The sequence below is a fragment of the Empidonax traillii genome, unplaced genomic scaffold (genome assembly GCF_003031625.1).
Source record: "Empidonax traillii isolate 1590-97213 ecotype Southwest subspecies unplaced genomic scaffold, ASM303162v1 scaffold114:size1751661, whole genome shotgun sequence".
Lineage (NCBI taxonomy): Eukaryota > Metazoa > Chordata > Aves > Passeriformes > Tyrannidae > Empidonax > Empidonax traillii.
The window spans coordinates 411,939-429,519 of record NW_020955307.1 but is presented as its reverse complement, the minus strand read 5'-3'; the positions used below and the strand labels follow the sequence as shown (position 1 = coordinate 429,519).

The window sequence follows — 17,581 nt, the reverse complement described above, 5'->3', positions numbered from 1 at the left end:
CTTAAATATGTCTCTTTCTCGCATGTAATTTTGGTTTAAGTGCCATATACTTATATTTACTGGAAGAATATAAAGACATTCAAGACATTCACATCCTGGTGAAGTGATAGGCAACCCAGGCTTCTTTAAAATTTGGAATGTAGCGAGATATTTGTAACTGCTACTTGCAGAGACCGCTCACTTAATAAAATTACAGACTAAATTCATACAGTTCACAAATATAGATACTGATCCATGAAAAGAACAACTGGTCTGCTTTGAAGACTGAGTCAGTTTTCTTAGGTGAGCAATGCTATCAAAACTTATGGTACTAGAAAGAGACCAGCTGCAGAACCTAGTCTGGTAAAACCATTCATAACCCAAGGTTATTGGGATGCAAAATGGTTTTTAGAACAGTATTTTGAGATTTTACAGCATTTTTTCAGTTCAGAGGGTGATTCCTGATCCAATTGCAAATGCACAGTAGTGTTTCTCATAGAAACCAGTTTATCCTTTTCTTATTGTGTGCACAAGGCTCATAAATGTTTTAATACATATAAATGCGGGCAGTATATTTGAAGCTACAGACCAGAAAGAACATCAGTTCTGCTTAGCCTGGCAAGTATGATAGATTGTGCTTCATGCTTGTGTGAGCTTTCGGTTAAACTTTTTAAAACATAGCATGGAGTAGATAATTTCACCTGCCTTTTTTTTTTTTTTTACTTTGTTTTGATTTGTGTAAGTATTCACCTGTGTGGTTATTACTGAAAAGCCATTTAATGTGTGTTAAGCAGTTTCTAATATATATTTTAATATGCCCATAAATTTATTGTGTTTATTCTTTCAGAGATGGAATATTTTTTCTTAAATTAGTCAGCAATCAAGAACCTACTCAGAAGTTCAGTTTTTACTCTAAGCAGGATCCAGGCACAAAGGGGTTCTTGCACAATTGAAAATTGTGTTAATAAGTAATTCACACTAGTTTAGAGGTGCTCTTGCTTAATATCTTTTTTAATGCGAAGTCAATCTTTTTTTTCTCTTTTTGTGCCTTACAATAGTATTTATGGTGACATATCACTAAGTGTGTAACTGCCATCAACATGAGGTTAATTTCCATTTTTGGAGCTTAAGACGTTTGGTAACTACTAATGGAAGCTTTTAATTTTAGTGCACAGCTTGTTAGTTTTGATTTCAGTCAGTCACAGCCAAGAAAGTTAAACCTGTTCTTTTTTACATGGCACAGAAATGGCTACTAATAATGCTACTGGTTGTTTGCATTATGAAGAAACTCCAAGCAAATGCTTTAGCTGTTTTTTTTCTTACATACGGACACTATACACATAGTGACAAAGATGGCACCTGATTATTTGGAGGGTTCAAAGATCTTCTATGCCCGTCTTACAGAGTGGGGATGCAGAAGTTTGTCTCACCTAGGAACGCAGATGAAGTCTGTAGTAGTGAATGTAGTGCATTTGTGCTGAGGTGTTTTGCTGGATCGGGATTTAAATAACATGCCCAAGGTCTTAAAGATCAGAGCTGGCAAGGTAATATAGACTTCTGTGGGCATTAGGTTGGTCGAAGGGGCCTGGAGCACCCACTGTAACAGAGGCAAAGTTAAAACTGCACTGCCAGAGAGGCTGACACCGAAGGGAGAAGAGGTCTCTGCAAGAAACTGAGAGTTGTGCTCTGTGGAGATTCTGTGGCACAGTGCCTGACACTGTTGTTGGCCTCAGACTTGAAGAGATGGTCTTGATTTGCTTTCTCAGCCTAGTACTGCCGTGTAGAGAAGACCAGAGATAACACGGCTTTTATATGTGTGGCTCTAACACTCTTAATATGTAAGTACTCACAGAATCTTTATGAGGAACCTAAAAAAGCAACATTGAGGAACTCGAAAACTTTCCTTGCAGCAAAAAATTCTGATGAGGCATGAAACCCCTCTCTTTTTACTTCTTTAACTATGTTGTGGTTGGTTTGGATCTTCTTTCAAAATTTGAACACAGAAGTAATGTTCGTTCTATTGGAATTGACAGGCAAGAACTAGCTTTTGTGGTTCTTAAACTACTCAGCTTCATTTTAGCTTTTAATCGTCTACCAGAACTGATTCTTGCCTTCTGTAATTAGGCTCCTTGTATTCCATGATCCCACAGCTGTGGAATTCACCCACCACAGCAAAGCAGAATTCCAGAATTCAGGCTTTAATTTACAGGTAGTGTAGAAAAAGGGGCACCTATATCTTCAAAACTCTTAAGACCTTGATTAAAATTCTAGCTGTTGCAGTTTCCCTAGGAAAATATACAGGGAGTGTAAAGTTGGAACAGTGTGATGTCCTGAAACACTACTTTCAAGAAAATGCTGCTCTGTTCTTTGGAAGAACCACTCCTTTTTTGTGTTGCAGAGGATGTTTGCACTGTGTAAAGATTACCAAAATAAATGTGATGTGTGATTTTAACTGTTTAATTTTCAAGCTGATATTTTTCACTGCACAGTCCTAAAGCAGTTTGCAGTAAAATGATGCACAGTCCCACACTGGTAAACAGAGGGGTCGATGTGAGCTGAAGAGCTGATTTAGGTTTCTTGCTGGTAGGTAATTGCATCTTCAGGCCTACCTGCACAGGATGTGGCCTTCCAAGAGAAATGAGCTAGGAATTTGTTTCCTCTACTGGAAAAGCTTTGTGGAAAACAGCTAGGAGGAGGAATGGTAGAAGACCAAATGGTGGTATTCCCTCTAGTTGGCCAGGAGACATTGCCTAGAGGAATGGGAGATGGCAAGCCCTGCATTAAGCAGAGTTGAGTCCTGGATGAGATGGTCATTTTGCAACCAAGAGATATAAGAGTGAGAACACTGAGAGGGCAGTTCAGAGATCCTAAATGAACAGCAGTAAGGGTAGCATCAGGTACACTTTCACTCCTAGCTTATTTCCCAAGTGAACAAAATTGCTTGCTGAGGTTCTCCCTGACCACAGGTTATTTAATCACTTTTGCACTTTTAAACTCTGCAGGTAACCCTTACATTTCCCTGCCTAGGCTGAGAAATCTCAGTATTTGCTGATTCAGATAAAAACTAGATTCTTGCTGGTTAATTTTTAGTAGCAGAAAGATAATGTTAGTCTTAAACATTCAAACATTTCATATCATTTCCTTACAATTAATGCCGTTTCCCTATCGTCTGCACAACAATATTGAAAAACTTTAACCCATAATCCAAAGCCATATATATATATTTCTCTGATGTGGATGACATTGCTTTGTTGTAGGAATTCTTGACAGAGAAATGGAAAGACTTTCATGGCTGTAAAGAAAGAAGGTTGATCATACTGAAGTGAATGCCTGCTCTAGGGCATTTAAAAAGAGAATTGTGAGGGTTTTATCATTTCCAGCGAAATGCAAATAAAACAAGAAGAAAAAATAATAGGTGGTCATTAGCGTTTGGTAGAGTCCTTATTGCTCAATGAAGTCCTTAAAGGAGGTGAAGGTTAGGAAGAGCAGGTTAGGAGCACAAAGAAGAATTCTGAGTGATGGGATCAGAATTCCAGGTGGCCTAAACTGATGGGATGAAACTTAGTGTGATAGTACAGAAATTAAAAGTACAAACAGAGGCTGAGGGAGTGATTGGCTTGACAGTCACATGAGGATCATAGTTTGATGTCACACTGCAGTGGAGAATAATGCATCATACTGCTGTGATGCTTGATTCATTACTAGGCGTGGCGAGTTTCAGACAGGCTACTTTTTCTACTGTTTTGGGAATGATAACATTGCAGTTTGGAGAAGTGTCCTCGGTTTTGGATGAGGAGCTTTAAAAAGGATGTAGATTTTAGAATAGTTTGAAGCCTGACGCATCTGTTTACTTCCTTGCTGTACTGCAGGTATTTTGGTGATGTGTAGAAAGATTCATGGGTTTTTTGCTTTGCCTGTCTTAGCTATTTGATGGTTCAAGCATAACCTTTCTTTAATTTAGTCTTTTAAAAAAGAAGTGTTTGAGATGAGGTGAGTTTGAATGGTTGGGATGTAGTCAAGTGCCTTTTAAAGAGAAACTTCATAGTTGTTTCGCAGGAGAAACTTCAGTGAATAGCATTTAGATATTGAATGGCTACAGGATCAACATATGCCTGTGCAGAAGTTTTAACTACTTAATGCAGAATTTATTACTATCTTAGGGCCTTACTACATGTACATTAAATGTTTTGTATTACCTTTGGGTAATAGGGCAAGTTTAAATTATGTGCATTCATAGAAGTATCCTAGAAAATGTCTATGAAAGTTCACCGTTACATTCATTACAGTGACCATTTGAAAGGTAGTGAATATTTCTAGAAGAGTAGCATCTACTTTTATTATTTCATGATTAAGCAATGATTATTTGGACTTGAGCTCTGCAGTTCAATAGCTAAATGACATTTTTGCAGTCCCTAAAGACAATGTTGTAGTATCGTTCTTAAGGTTCATATGATCAGTTTTGAGCAAACTGATCTTATTAAATAGATTAATTTTAAATTTGCATCTGTAATAATTATACGAAGTTACTTTTTTTTTTTGTGGTGGTGGTGATTAAAATGTCAGAAGCTAAAACTCACATTAACATTCTAATTACTTCAGGTTTGTTTAATTGTTGCTTCTAGTAGTCGGAGGAAAAGCTATTCAAACAAATTACTTATTTCTTGGTTTAAGAGAGATTGGCTCACTCTCGTATGTTGACTTCTGTGGCTTACATGGATGCCTAAGAGGCTTAAGTAGCTTCCTAGCTAGTATAAAAATAGCCATGCTGATTTGAAGTTGTAGTTGCTTTCACGGATTGTAGAAATACATACAATGGAATAACTTCTTATAGCTAGTTGGAAAAGCATTTCCAGGAAGACTTATGTGTGCTCTACTAAAGTCTGCTGTCAGCAGACATGTTGCTTGAACTGCAGGGAGGATAAACTCTGGTTTGGGAGGGTCCTTGTTAACACTTTAGTCAAACAACTGGATTGCTGGGGCTAGTTGCTTACTATTGTTAACCAGAGACTTCATCTGCAGTTGTTGACTTGGTTTTGGAATGCCTGGAGAAAACACTATTAATATCTGTCTGAATAGTTCAAAATATATTTCAGAGTGTGGTTGTGATTAGATTTTCTTCTTTTGGGGATTTTCTTTTTATATGAAAAGGGATAATTACTTATGATTTATTGCAATCTAAGTGAAATTGGGTTGGATTTGGGTTTTGTTTGTTTGTTTGTTTTCTTTTGACAAGGAGGCAGGTGTTATTAAAAAAAAAACCTAGATGCTACATAGGGAAAAATGTTTTCACTGCCTTCATTCAATAAATCAGCAGTAAAGATCAGGGATCTTAATATCAATGAGATTTCTATTAGAACAATGGTGGAGTTTGGCTACTAATGGATTTTTAAGGAAATGTAGAAAGCATTTGAAACAGGGATATAGAAGACCTTTTTACAGCAAACTGCAAAACAGTTGCAACTATCCTACTTATTTCAAATATTTTTCTTTTGTAGTCCCAGGTTAATATTCTAATCAAAATGCATCTTTTAAGTTACAACTTGAGAGGAGATATTACAAAGCATACTGCTTCAGCAGGGCAGGGTGGGAGCTCTCTGTGCCTTTCTGAGTGCATTTTTGAACCTGGACAAGAAGGCCAGGTCAAGAGTTTTCCATGTGTCTGTCTGCTGCATTTCTTGTGCTATTAAACACGGGGTCTTTTTACTTCAGAAGGATACGAGGATGCCACTGAGCATTTACGCAACTGTGGTGAATAGCAAACCTCCTGGGCTAAAAGTATGACGTGGTATGGTTTGATCTAAAGACCAGGGCTGTTATACAGATTTGTGTCTTCTAAATTGCACAGAGAGGGAAGTGCAGGTATGGATTTCAGCCTGATTTAATGTAGTGTGTACGGACATACAAATATTCCCAACCCCAATTAGACTCCTAAGATAATTATGATTAATTCAAGAGAAAATGATTTTTAAAAAAATTTCTCAGAGTTGTCCACATGTGATCTGTATTTTGGACAAATGAATGTAATTAGCTTGATAATGCCTAAAGTCCGTAATCAGCGTGGTCTGCTCTGCCAATGACATTATCTTTCCAAGAAAAATGAAGCATCACTTACACAAAACTGGAATATTTTAAAAATGCAATTTTTGTCTAAATGAAATTATTTACTCACTGCTAATAAAACCCCAAAAGGTGTTTGTCATTTTCCCTTCTCTCTCTCTTTTTTTTTTTTTTCTTCTCTGTTTAGTTTTTTGCAGAACCTTTGAGCTGGCCATTTCATCCACCCTAATTGCCTTTCTGATTTTCCTGGTATCCCTGCCAGCTTTCAGCATTGTTGTTTGGTATGGGCAGTGTGACAGTGCTTTGCCCAGCGTCTCAGCTGAGAGGCTGTTGTACATACAGAACACAGGAGCACAAAGAAGTCTGTGTGAAAGAGTAACTTGAATCCCTTCCTCCTGTCCTGACTGACCTTCTTCATGAGGTCTGACTTTCTTGATGCCCACCTTTCCTTGCAGAAAGTACCCGATTTCTGTCAGAGCTGGGGCTTGCTGTGCAGGCATTTGGATGGGAGCTGAATTCACCCTTAGGAGTAGCTCATCCGTCTGTAGAGTTCTAATTTGATAGATTAAATATAATATAGAGTAGTGCAGATTTTAGTGTGGAACTCTCATTTGTATTTGAGCACAGTGGAGTAGATCTTGGGGTTTTGAATCTGAACAATAGTCACATACAGAAGAGGAAAGGTTTCTATGGTCAAAATAACTAGATATGCAGGGGGTGGTACACTGTCCAATATGGTGACTAATAACTTAATTCATTTGCAAAAGATACATGTGACTACATACTAGCATTTAAAAAAAGAGATCTATGTTATCCTTGAAGGGAATGATATTCATTATATACAAGGGCAAATGTACTACAAGTTATTCTTATTAGAAGCTTTTAACAGGAAACTGAACAGTCATTTATCCACACTGATTTTCTTCTATTTCATGTCTGTCTTTTCTCTGAGGTGGTATCTTATTTTTTCACAGTTACTCCAGCTTTTCTAAAGTGTTTGGCATGCCAGCATGCTTATTAAAAAGGTTTAATTATTCTCTGTTCTTTATTTAGAAATACACTGCACTTGCTTGTTTTACCTGATCTTTTCTTCCCTTAATACCAATACACTTAAGTAAAAGTTATTATCCAGATTTCTAGCTCTAATTTCTATGGTATAAGATACTTTCTAAACAGAAATCTGACTTGGAGTCACATTAAAACACACTTGCTTGTAGTTTGGAAATTTGTTTTCAAAGTGAGAAGGTCTGCACAAGCAGAAGGTTGTCAGTTAGGAGGACTGGTCTCATTCAGACTTGTGATACCATCCTTGTGTCAGGTTTTGGGCTCAACTGCTTTGATTTTCTATCACCAGGGTCCCCCAGGTCCTCCAGGTTTACCTGGTCCTTCAGGAAAGAGAGGTCCTCGGGTGAGTATAAACACTATGTTCTTCTGCACCTCTAGGCAGGTCAACAATAATCAAACTGAAGTTTGCATAATTTTGTTTTTCTCTACTTCATTCATGTGCTTAGCGATTATGAAAGTGAATGATTCTTAATACTTAGCACATACGTTAAAGTAAAGCAAAGCAAACCTTTTCTTCTGCTGTGAGCCTGCAGCATAGTTAATTCCATGTATGAGTGCATACACTGAGCATTGTTACATTTGTACCTAGCTTTTGCTGTTCACAGTACTTCTAGTTTTTCCATGCTGCTCCCATCTGCTGCAATTTAAGGTCACATTCGTTTTTGGAATGAGGGGGAGTGAGCAATGCAGGCCATAGCCACAGAGGAGCAGGCGGTGGCTGTAAAATTAACCACTGCAAGACGGAGGCGGGGGAAAAAAATACTCCTAAAAATCTGGTTTAGTCTCTTGCACGTGGCAACTTGATCATAGCTTGATAGGTATCAGAGCACTTTGCCAAAGCACTGAGCTACAGTAGCAATTGTTATTTATGTTGTGTGACTGTGCACCCCAACAAGAGCAGGGACAGCAGCTTTGCCCTGTGCCAGGGGACAGAGCACGGGCTTTTGCCACAGTGAGCACAAACCTGTGCCCCAGCTGCCATGAGTGTGGGAGGAGCCTGTGCCACTGCATGGACTAGTTGATGAGGCAAAAGAGGGTGACTTTGTTTGCACAACTGAGTACAAAAGAAATACGTCTGAGGAGTCCCTGAGGTTCATGGCTGATTTTGGGGGCTTCAGGGAAGGGCAACTGGAAGGAAGAGGTGAAGATTTATTGCGTAGGTGATTTTGGTCCACGGTATTTGGGGATGTAAATGGTTGTGACTGGAGCACCCTCAGCTATGCAAACTGAAGGTGGAGGTAAGGGAGTAGTTTATATGCAGGCTCTGCAGATGTGTGGGAGGAGTTTTGATTCAGCCTTTGAGGAACTTTTAAACAAGCTGCTGCTCAATAGCATGTTGAAAGCCAGCAAAGCACGGCATGTTCTAGACTTGGCCTGACTGGGTAGGAAAATGCACTGGTCAAAGAGGATGAAAACCAAACTGATGCTTTAGAGCAGTGAGAGGCAAGGGAGTAGGAGACATATTTAAAAGTACAAAATGAAAAACATTCCTTCAAATCCCTCTCTTCATGACTTCTTGGATCCTTTTTTTCAAGTTATCTTTCTACATAAGAGCTGACAGTTCTTAAACTCAGCTTTTTATGTTGAATACTGCCTCTGCTAAGGATACATCTGGCATCAGAGGCAGGATCCCACATACCCAAGTAGATCATCAGAACTGGGCAGTTGTCTTTGTTATAGGGGAGGCAGTCCATATATTTAAAGCCATGCCTGTTGGTGAGATTACTCTTGCTCAGTTGTTACTTGTTTGGGATTTTTTTCCTTCAGGTCTTTTTTTATAGGTATAGAGTACATAGAAGCATAATGCTCTACTGTATGAATTTTCTGGATTAATTATTGTGTAGGACATGCTTGCCAATGTGAAAAGACAGCTTACAGTAGGGTGCCTGGAAAATATGAGAAAGGCTGAAGTAAATATTTACCAGTAGTTCAGAGTTTAAAATATATTTATATGGGCCAAGAAAGTCTATAAAAATGTTTGATAAAAAATAAATAATTTTGAAATGTCAATGCTCTTTAGTTTGTATAACACTGATAAATTCAGGCAGGTATAGCTAGTGAAGATACGTGGTATGTCAGGAGTTTTGTGAGCCAAAGAGCCTGTGAAAACCTTATTGACACAAAGTTAATTTCCTCATCTACCAGCTTGCCCTGTGACTTCTGTCTTCCTTCACATGAACTTCCATTTGAGCTATCCTAAAATGTGACTCGGGGTGTCAAAGAGAAACAAACATCAGAGTGCAGAGGTGCGTTGCCTGAGCCTTCATCAGGGTCTCTCAAGTGTGTGTCCAAACCTGATCCTGACGGAGATTGACATGATTTGGACACTTTGGGAATGTGTGATTAATAGTTAGAGATTTCCATTAAAAATTGAAAAGATTATGATCCCTGTAATTTTATGGTAAAGAAGTCCATACCTTACAGTTAAGTTTTTCTGATGTCTTGGCTTGTTCTATTTCAATAATGAAATTTCAGCAATTTCAGAATTAATGGTGATGTGAAACTCCTCTGATGCCTCTCATTCCATGACAATGCTTTTGCACTTCTGTATTGTGGTACTATGACCCAAGACAATACCATTGTAAGCAACAAAAGTAGGAGCCATTGCAGCACTGCAGCTATGTTGGCACTTTCTATTTGTTTCCTTTCTCCTAAATCCCTGAGAGTGCCTCCAAAGTTGCCAGTGTGCAAATTAATCTCTCAAACAGCACATGGGATTAGCATTTCTATGGAGTTATGTCAACACTGTCATTAGTGAAAGGGAGCACTAACAGATACAGCTTTCATTGTTACTGCAAGGTATAACTGGTAAATTCAGCCTTGTGCAATGGAAAGACAAACACTAAGTATGTGTTGTTAGACCACTGAATATACAAGGAAGTTGAAAAGTGTTCTTATTGTATTTGGTATTTGGATTAATTGTTTGGGTGGAATTTTGGCCTTAGTGAATTCAACGTAAGCTTTGTTGCCAACTTACTAGTGACAGGTTTTCACCAGTTTGGTCCTTCAGCGTTTGGAAGATGAATAGCTGCTGACAGCCATTGCAACAAATTATTTCCCTGATGTGCAGTTTTTCAAGGAGTGAGGATTACTGAATGTGTTGCAGGAACAGACACTTATACTGGAAGGTGTTGATAGTCTTGATAGCTTATTCTGTTTCTGGAGTGGTTTAAGTTGAATTCTTTTAGTAACAAGCCCATTTTCTACACTAGCTGTGGGACAATCTATGATTTGTTTAAAGAAGGTGGAATGTGTTGCTTTGAGTCATCTTTTAAGTCACTGAGAACTCATTCACTTCCTTCTCTTTGCAGTGTATAGATGGGTACCTCAGAAAGTGATTTTACTGATTTTTTTATCCCATGCCTCCAAGTGTTGTAGTTGGAAAGCAACATTGCAGTGACTGTATGCCAAATACCTGTTATGAATTACCTGCAAAGACAATAGAAACTGAGATTTTGAAAAGAAAAGGAAGTACTCAACTTCACTTTAATTTTTTAGGAAGATGTGTATGTTTTATGTCTTGTGAATTCTTTGAAAATCCTAACCAATGCTTCTAAAAGTAGCAAAGATGCAGTAAAATTATTCTCTGCAAACTTTTCAGATGTGTTCAGTGGAGTACTGAGTAATCCCACTCCTTGTTCTTTTTAATTTGTTTGGGGCTTTTTTAACAGGGTATTCCAGGACCACATGGTAACCCAGGTTTGCCAGGATTGCCAGGTCTCAAGGTGAGTTAATTTATCCATGTTGCCATGTAAATACATGAACTTTTTAATGGCTTTTTGGAAGGCTGAGAACTGTTTCCTATAATAGAAGTAATTGGCTTTCTTTGGTTTACAGATGGAGAGTGCTACTATGAACATATTTTAATTAAAAGTAATCAATCAAATTAAACTTCACATCAAAACAAAAAAGCAGAATATTCAGTAGAAATAAAAACACCTGAGCATGCAAAAGTTTACTTGGAAACTGCTATTCATACAAGTAGTCTGTACTTCCCAAAAGAGTTCCTGTAAATCATCTCAGCCTCTTTGATAAACTGAAATTTAAATGAGAATAAGCACTTAATTGCCTTTGGTTTGCCTTAAAAAAAAAAAAAAAAAAAAAAGAAAAATGTAGACTGTCATTCTCCATGAATTGCTATTTTATTGTCCTTGTCCAACCTTTTATTTGAAATATTCTGCTATTGCAGACATTATTACTCAGTTAATATGCTAGAATAATTTTCTGAAGATTTATGGATGTGATATTTACAATAAAAGACGAAATACTGGACTGGAAACCCAAATAACACCTTCAAACTTGTGTAACATAGGTCCTTTAAATAGATTTGACAGATTTGTGCAGTTGCAAAATGCCTTCAACTCATATTTAGTTTGAACCATTTGATAGATATGTTAGGAAAAAAGCAGCACCGTGATTTGTTTAGTGCAATTCCTAATTGCAGGAATCTGACCTGTCGTGACAGGTGTTAAAATTTGCTTGAGGACATAAAAAGAATTTTAATAAAGCTTTCAGTGTCAAATGCTGTAAACCCAAGTTACTCTATTTTATGTGTGTTTTCATTCTTATGTAGTTCTATAGGAACAATAAAACTTAGAGATTCATAATTAATTTTTACCATATTTATACTGGCTGTACAACAGAATATATTACTATGAAAATAATTGTAACCGATTCCTCCTAGGCTTTGTTTTATAAAGTATTTCCCCCTTCCACTGGATGATAATTCTGATCAGTTCCGTAGCTCTCTCCATGACTTTAAGAATAGAAGGAATTGTACATGTGTATATGTACCTATATACATTTTATTTAGTTATAAAAACATATATATTACTAGGTCCTTAATGATCTCTTTCAGTTCTGTTAGACTATAAATTATCTTCTCAATAGAAGTATGTTTTGAAGCAGTTTTCTTTAAATAAAACTTAGCTAGGTGCTCGTGAAGTTCTGACTCTGAAGATCCAGTTGACCCACACTGAGTATGTGAACTGAAACAAACTTTTGTTTGATCTTAAAACATCACAGATGAGTTGTAACAATTTTCTGGCAGAAAATGAACACAGAATTTTATTCTGTCTTTAAGATGCTGAAGGTTCCTTTATGCACTTACTTTTGAAATATGAACAGCATTGACTGGTACCCTTACAGCAATAATATCCAGGCTGAGTGAGGGCCAGCAGTTCCAGTCAACACTCGATGCCCTCAGCATTTAATTTCTGATAAGCAGTCGAGGGATGTTTTTAAAGTAATTTAAAAGTGTCCATGAGGTTTGGCTTTTTTCTTGGCTTTCTGAAAAAATAGATTAGTTAAAAAAATCTATTTTATGGATTCTGTCACTGTTTTAATCACACTGTAATGTTACATAGATTAAATAATGAAGTGCTTTTATTTTATCCTCACATCTTGACTTGTGGTGATGAATTGTTAATCTGCAACTGAAAGCCATGCATAGCAGTGGCTGATTGGTATTCTCTGTGACCTGACACATTGATTTAATACAACATTTTACCACACTTTCAGTCTTTATTTATTATTCAAGAAGCATAGTTTCTCAAGCAGCCTCACATATACAGATCTGGGCCACAGAAGGGAGGAGGGGAGAGCAGGCCCTGGAGCTCTTCCCTGTATGTTGCTGATGGGAAAAGTCTCACTGTCAGGAAGCCTCACACGGCTGCTCCTGTGCTGCCAGTGCTGCACGTGAGAGTAGGGTTGTTCCAGCAATATCCAAACAGCCAGTTTTCCTGATGTAACTCTGTTTCACTGGAGGGCACCTCTCATTTTTAATCTAGCACTGCTGTGGGATAACTTTAATAGTAACATTCAGTTCCTTGGCTACATAAAACCTTTTTGAGTGAGGAGAGAACTTGATCATCTCTGGATCTCTTGTGAGTAACGCTACAAGCCTTGGAGTCAAGAGACAGTTGTAACCTGATATGAATAAATCAACAAAATGTTCCCATGCCTTTTCAGTGCAGTTTTGGGGTATGAATTAGACCAAGGAATTCCTGATTTCTTCCTCAGCCAAGGTATTTTCGGTTTGTGGCACATGAATGTGGTTTTGGCTTCTGGCTTAGGGAGCTCCCGATGAGACTTCTTGGTCAGCGTGGAGCTGTTCGCCTGGGGCTGTCTCAGGTGTCATTTGCTGGTGATTTCTGTTTTAAGGGCAGTGACTGTGACCCTGAGGGTGTGTGTTTGTGGTGGCAGAGCCCATCCAGTCCTGGTTATTGGCCCGTGGCAGGCCCCTGTGGCATGCTGGGCTGCAGTGACCGACACTTTGACACTTTGTGTGACAGTGCACTCCAGCATCAGGGAGTCAAAACAGGAGAGACCGGTGTGGCAGTGTCCATCTCCCATCTGCCACCCAGTCTTGGATGCAGACAGTAATGCCCAGCCAAGAACGATCATCCGTCTCAGCTGCTAGGCACAAATTCCTGATGGAAAAGAGGCCTTGTCTGCATTCCCAGCTCTGTCCTTCCCAATGCAATGTCTGTGCTGCATGGGAAGGCTGGGCCTGAGGAAACCTCGACAAGGTTGTGGTCCATGCAGTAATACAGCCTGTTAATCCTGCACGTTCTTTGAGGAACAGCTGGTGTTCTGAAGTGATGGAGACGTGGGCAGAGCAATTTGGTTGGGATGTCTGCTGTAATCCTTCTTGGAATTGCCAATAAATCTGCTTTTCAAAAGTTTGTGACATGAAATTTGGAAAATGTCAATCTCATTTCAATGTGAACTTACTTACACTATTGCATTCTTTTTTGCTCTTTACTGAAAAAGCTATGAGAAAAATATCTGTACTAACAAGTATATTTGATATGAACATTCTTCTTCCTCTTGCTTTAACAGTTGGGAATACTTGTTTGCACATATATTACTAAAAACTCTCTTCCCTGATGGTATTAATGAGCTTAATTTCTCTGTGACAGGGTCCTAAGGGAGACCCAGGATTCTCTCCAGGACGGGCGAAACGGGGAGAAAAGGTATTATTTTCGTAATTATAGAAAAAGGTTTTGTCTGTGTCCCATTCTTTTGTGAAGACTTGTTTATTATTGAGACAAATTATGACAGCACAGTGCTGATATTAATATTTGTCCTTTCACTTCAGAGCTTTTTCCTGCTAGTGCCGGCTAAGCCACTTTAGTCAAAAAAGTGGTTGCTTTCTCTGCCCAAAATACTTGAGTATAAGTATTCAAATATTCTATTCTTCATAGAAATTGTGAGCTTGAAAGCTTATGATTATTTCATTTTTTGACTGCAAATGTACTGAGTATACATGGAACTTTAGAGTTAATGTGATAACACTAAAATACAGTTGGATGTTTGCATTCTAATGTGTTAGGCTCTGCTACATCTTTTAGAATATCTTGTATTTATGCTATATTTTATTAACAGCATTTTCTACTAGGTCAATTATGGAATATTTGTGCTAAGTAGAAAGCACTGTAACAATCCAGGACCACTGTCTGTAATGAAAAAAGCATTAGCAAGTAACTGCTGTTTAGTGCTGATGTGTACATAAAATAACTTAATTTTTATCAATATATGCTGTCAAACCCTAAAATTCACAAGTATATATCGTCAGCATTAAAGGGCTGCTGAGAAGAAATTCAGAAATGCATCTGCACTAATGGGAAATGGAAGTGCAGCTTTTGTGGAAATAGTAACATTATTTTAATCTAACCAGCTTTTGCTTTTGGCAATCTAATCATAGTGTTGTTGGGTGTACATGTCTCCTTGAAACTCAAGCTATATTCTTTGGCATGAACCCAAGCAGTCACAGAACAGTCTAAAGCTCACTCATATATTTGTATGACTACACCTAAATACACTTGGAATGCATCTATAATCCAAAAATATGGTATCGGTCTGCATTTTTATAGTTCATGCTATTTTGCATTCATAATTTCCCCCGCCCCCCCAGTTTAAATTTCTTGCCCTAATTAATGGAGTTAAATTTATTTGGATTCTAACTCACTTCCAGGATCCATTTCTTGACTCACTGAATATGAATTTGGGCATTAATCCTGAAGGAATTAATCTCTTCGCTCCTGAGCGAGGAAAAAAGAGCTGAAACAACCTTTCTTACTTCCTTATCTGCAACAACCATAAAAATTTGCATCTTTTTCCATTTCCCTAACATTTTAAATGCTCTAATTCTTATTCCCATCTGCCATCATGTAGTTGTGAAGTTTAAATTACCTGATGAGAATAGATGTATTCCACCATAACAGTTTTGCTTTTATGTATCTTTCAAGTTGCCTTTTACATAGATTAGATTTGTGCTGTGTTGCGTGCACTGCATACCATGATGGTGTCCTAGTTCTTAGCTGAGGATTGTTGGCATAGCAGTAATACAAACAATAAAGAGTAATAGTTAAATATATATATTAATTAGAGGAAAGGATTACCTCAAGAATTGTATAGCTTCTTCACTCCCATTTATGTTGGTTAAAAGTAAATGTTGTGAGGTTATGAACTAAGACTGTTTTAGCCACGATTTGGCCATGTTGCAGGAGCAGACACATTGTACTTGGTGATCACAATTTAGGAACTGTTGGCTTTTCAGTTTTCTTCCTATAAAAAATCCACTAAAAATCTATGTCTAATCAAACAACAGCAGCTGCCTCTTCATAGTAAATGTCCAAGAATGCAGAGAAGATATTAAGTCCTACATGTTTATAGGCCTGTGCCATGTTCCAGTGAAGCATATTGTTTCTGGATGTTTTTGTCGTACAGGGTGATCCAGGCCCCATAGGCTTTCCAGGTCCACCCGGGATCAAAGGCCAGAAGGTAAGATTCTGTTTCCATTTTCTTGTAACTTACCCTTGCCCAAGTGACCATCAGATGGATGTCTGATGGTTAAGAGGCAATAGAAGGGCTTTAGGCTTGCTGTTGGTATTGTGACTGTCTACTGTGCACAACATTCCCCTGTAACTAAATTGAGATCGTCATAACAGGATGTTAATCACAGCTGCTTTTGCTGGTGTTCTTCAATAGGCATATCAGGTAAATAAATTGCAAAGCAGTACCCATGGCAGTATCAGCATTATGCTACCGAGTGTCTCCCACTGTTTCTTCTACAGAGTGCAATTTTCCTTGAGCAGAAGGAAGCTTCGGTTCTGTGAGAGAATAGTGGTATTTCCATTCCTTAGGATATTTGGGCTAAGAGTTGCTAGGCGAAATCTTAGTTGTGGAATAAACATCAGCAAATAAGATAGAATGGAGCTATGAAAAAAAAACAAACCCATTTGATGCTGAAGGATTTTTTCAAAACTGGAGGCTGTTTTGGAGACTGATACACCATGGAGCTGATAAGCAAGCATTGCAAAGGCTCATGTGAGTCCATTTGTTGGCTAGACTTGCTCCATGCCCAGCAAACTTTTTAGCTGATACTTTCAAAGATAATATCTCTCAGTAGCTGATGGTTGTAGCATTAGTCATAAAACTTCACCTACTGATTTTTACAAATTACAGAATTTTCTTGACTCTAGAATAATTGCCAATATTGTGCTAGATATATTTTAATATATTTTAATAAGAGTGCATAGAAATTCTAGTAAAATACAATGGGTAACAGTAAGACGGAAAGACATGGCTTGAATAGTCCTTGCTGTTATGTGTACAGACTGTCTGCCATATACACACTTCACTCAGTCTGGGTCCCACTGTGCTGCATATGGTAGAAGTCAGACATTTCAACTTGCTACGTTTTAGTTGGCAGTAAATATTTTTTCTCTCACGCAGACCAAAGTATTCTTACAACTTGCTATGTTTTTGAAATGTGCTTGAAGTCTGTATTGCTGTAATTGGAAGCTTCAAACCGTTCTCTTCCACACTGAGCTTTAAAGTCAGAGAATTAATCTTCATTAGAAATTGGAAGGTAATTAATTTTTCAAAGTAGTGCATGTGAACTTTTATTATTCTTATTTATTTCCATCTTAGCTCGGAGTAAACTGCATCTAATTTATATGGATACGCTCAAGAATACAAACTCAAGCTAATAAAAATCTAAGAATTTTAAGAGGATTAGCTAAGTCACAGGGAAAGAAACCCCTGTGTGAAAACTGTCTCTTTGGAATTATATTCATTTTAGCATGGTTTAGCTTCATTCCCAACCAGCATTAAGTGAGTTAGAATGAATTAAGGCCATGTTAACTCTGAATAAGAATACGGGCATAGTGCTCTAAAGTATGAGTTCAGAGGAGTTTTGCTCTGACAGAAATAAGCTGCTGTTGTGTAGAAACATGCACACCACTCATCAGTCCTTCATCTCACAGTTTCTTGTGAGCCTTCGAGACTGTCCATGCAAGTGTTAATCAGCTAAACTGACCCGCTTTGAAACTAACCTGTGATAAAGTTTACTTTGAGTGTTTGTGTGTTGCAGAATTTGCTTTCCTTTTTTCCTACTACAAAAATAAGAAACTACCAAGAGTTCTCTTCTAGCAGCAGCTTCTTTAGTTGATTATTTAAGCATAGAGACAGG

At 37.9% G+C, this 17,581-nt stretch overlaps 1 protein-coding gene across 1 annotated transcript in view; it reads left to right on the top strand.

The window, feature by feature from the left end:
• COL24A1 (collagen type XXIV alpha 1 chain) overlaps positions 1–17,581 on the top strand; it is a 128,432-nt gene that overhangs the window by 13,661 nt on the left and 97,190 nt on the right. Inside the window, exons 4-7 of the mRNA XM_027882935.1 lie at positions 7,391–7,444; positions 10,773–10,826; positions 14,025–14,078; positions 15,835–15,888. Of these exons, the coding sequence (XP_027738736.1) occupies positions 7,391–7,444; positions 10,773–10,826; positions 14,025–14,078; positions 15,835–15,888 (216 nt within the window). The remainder of the gene's footprint in view (positions 1–7,390; positions 7,445–10,772; positions 10,827–14,024; positions 14,079–15,834; positions 15,889–17,581) is intronic.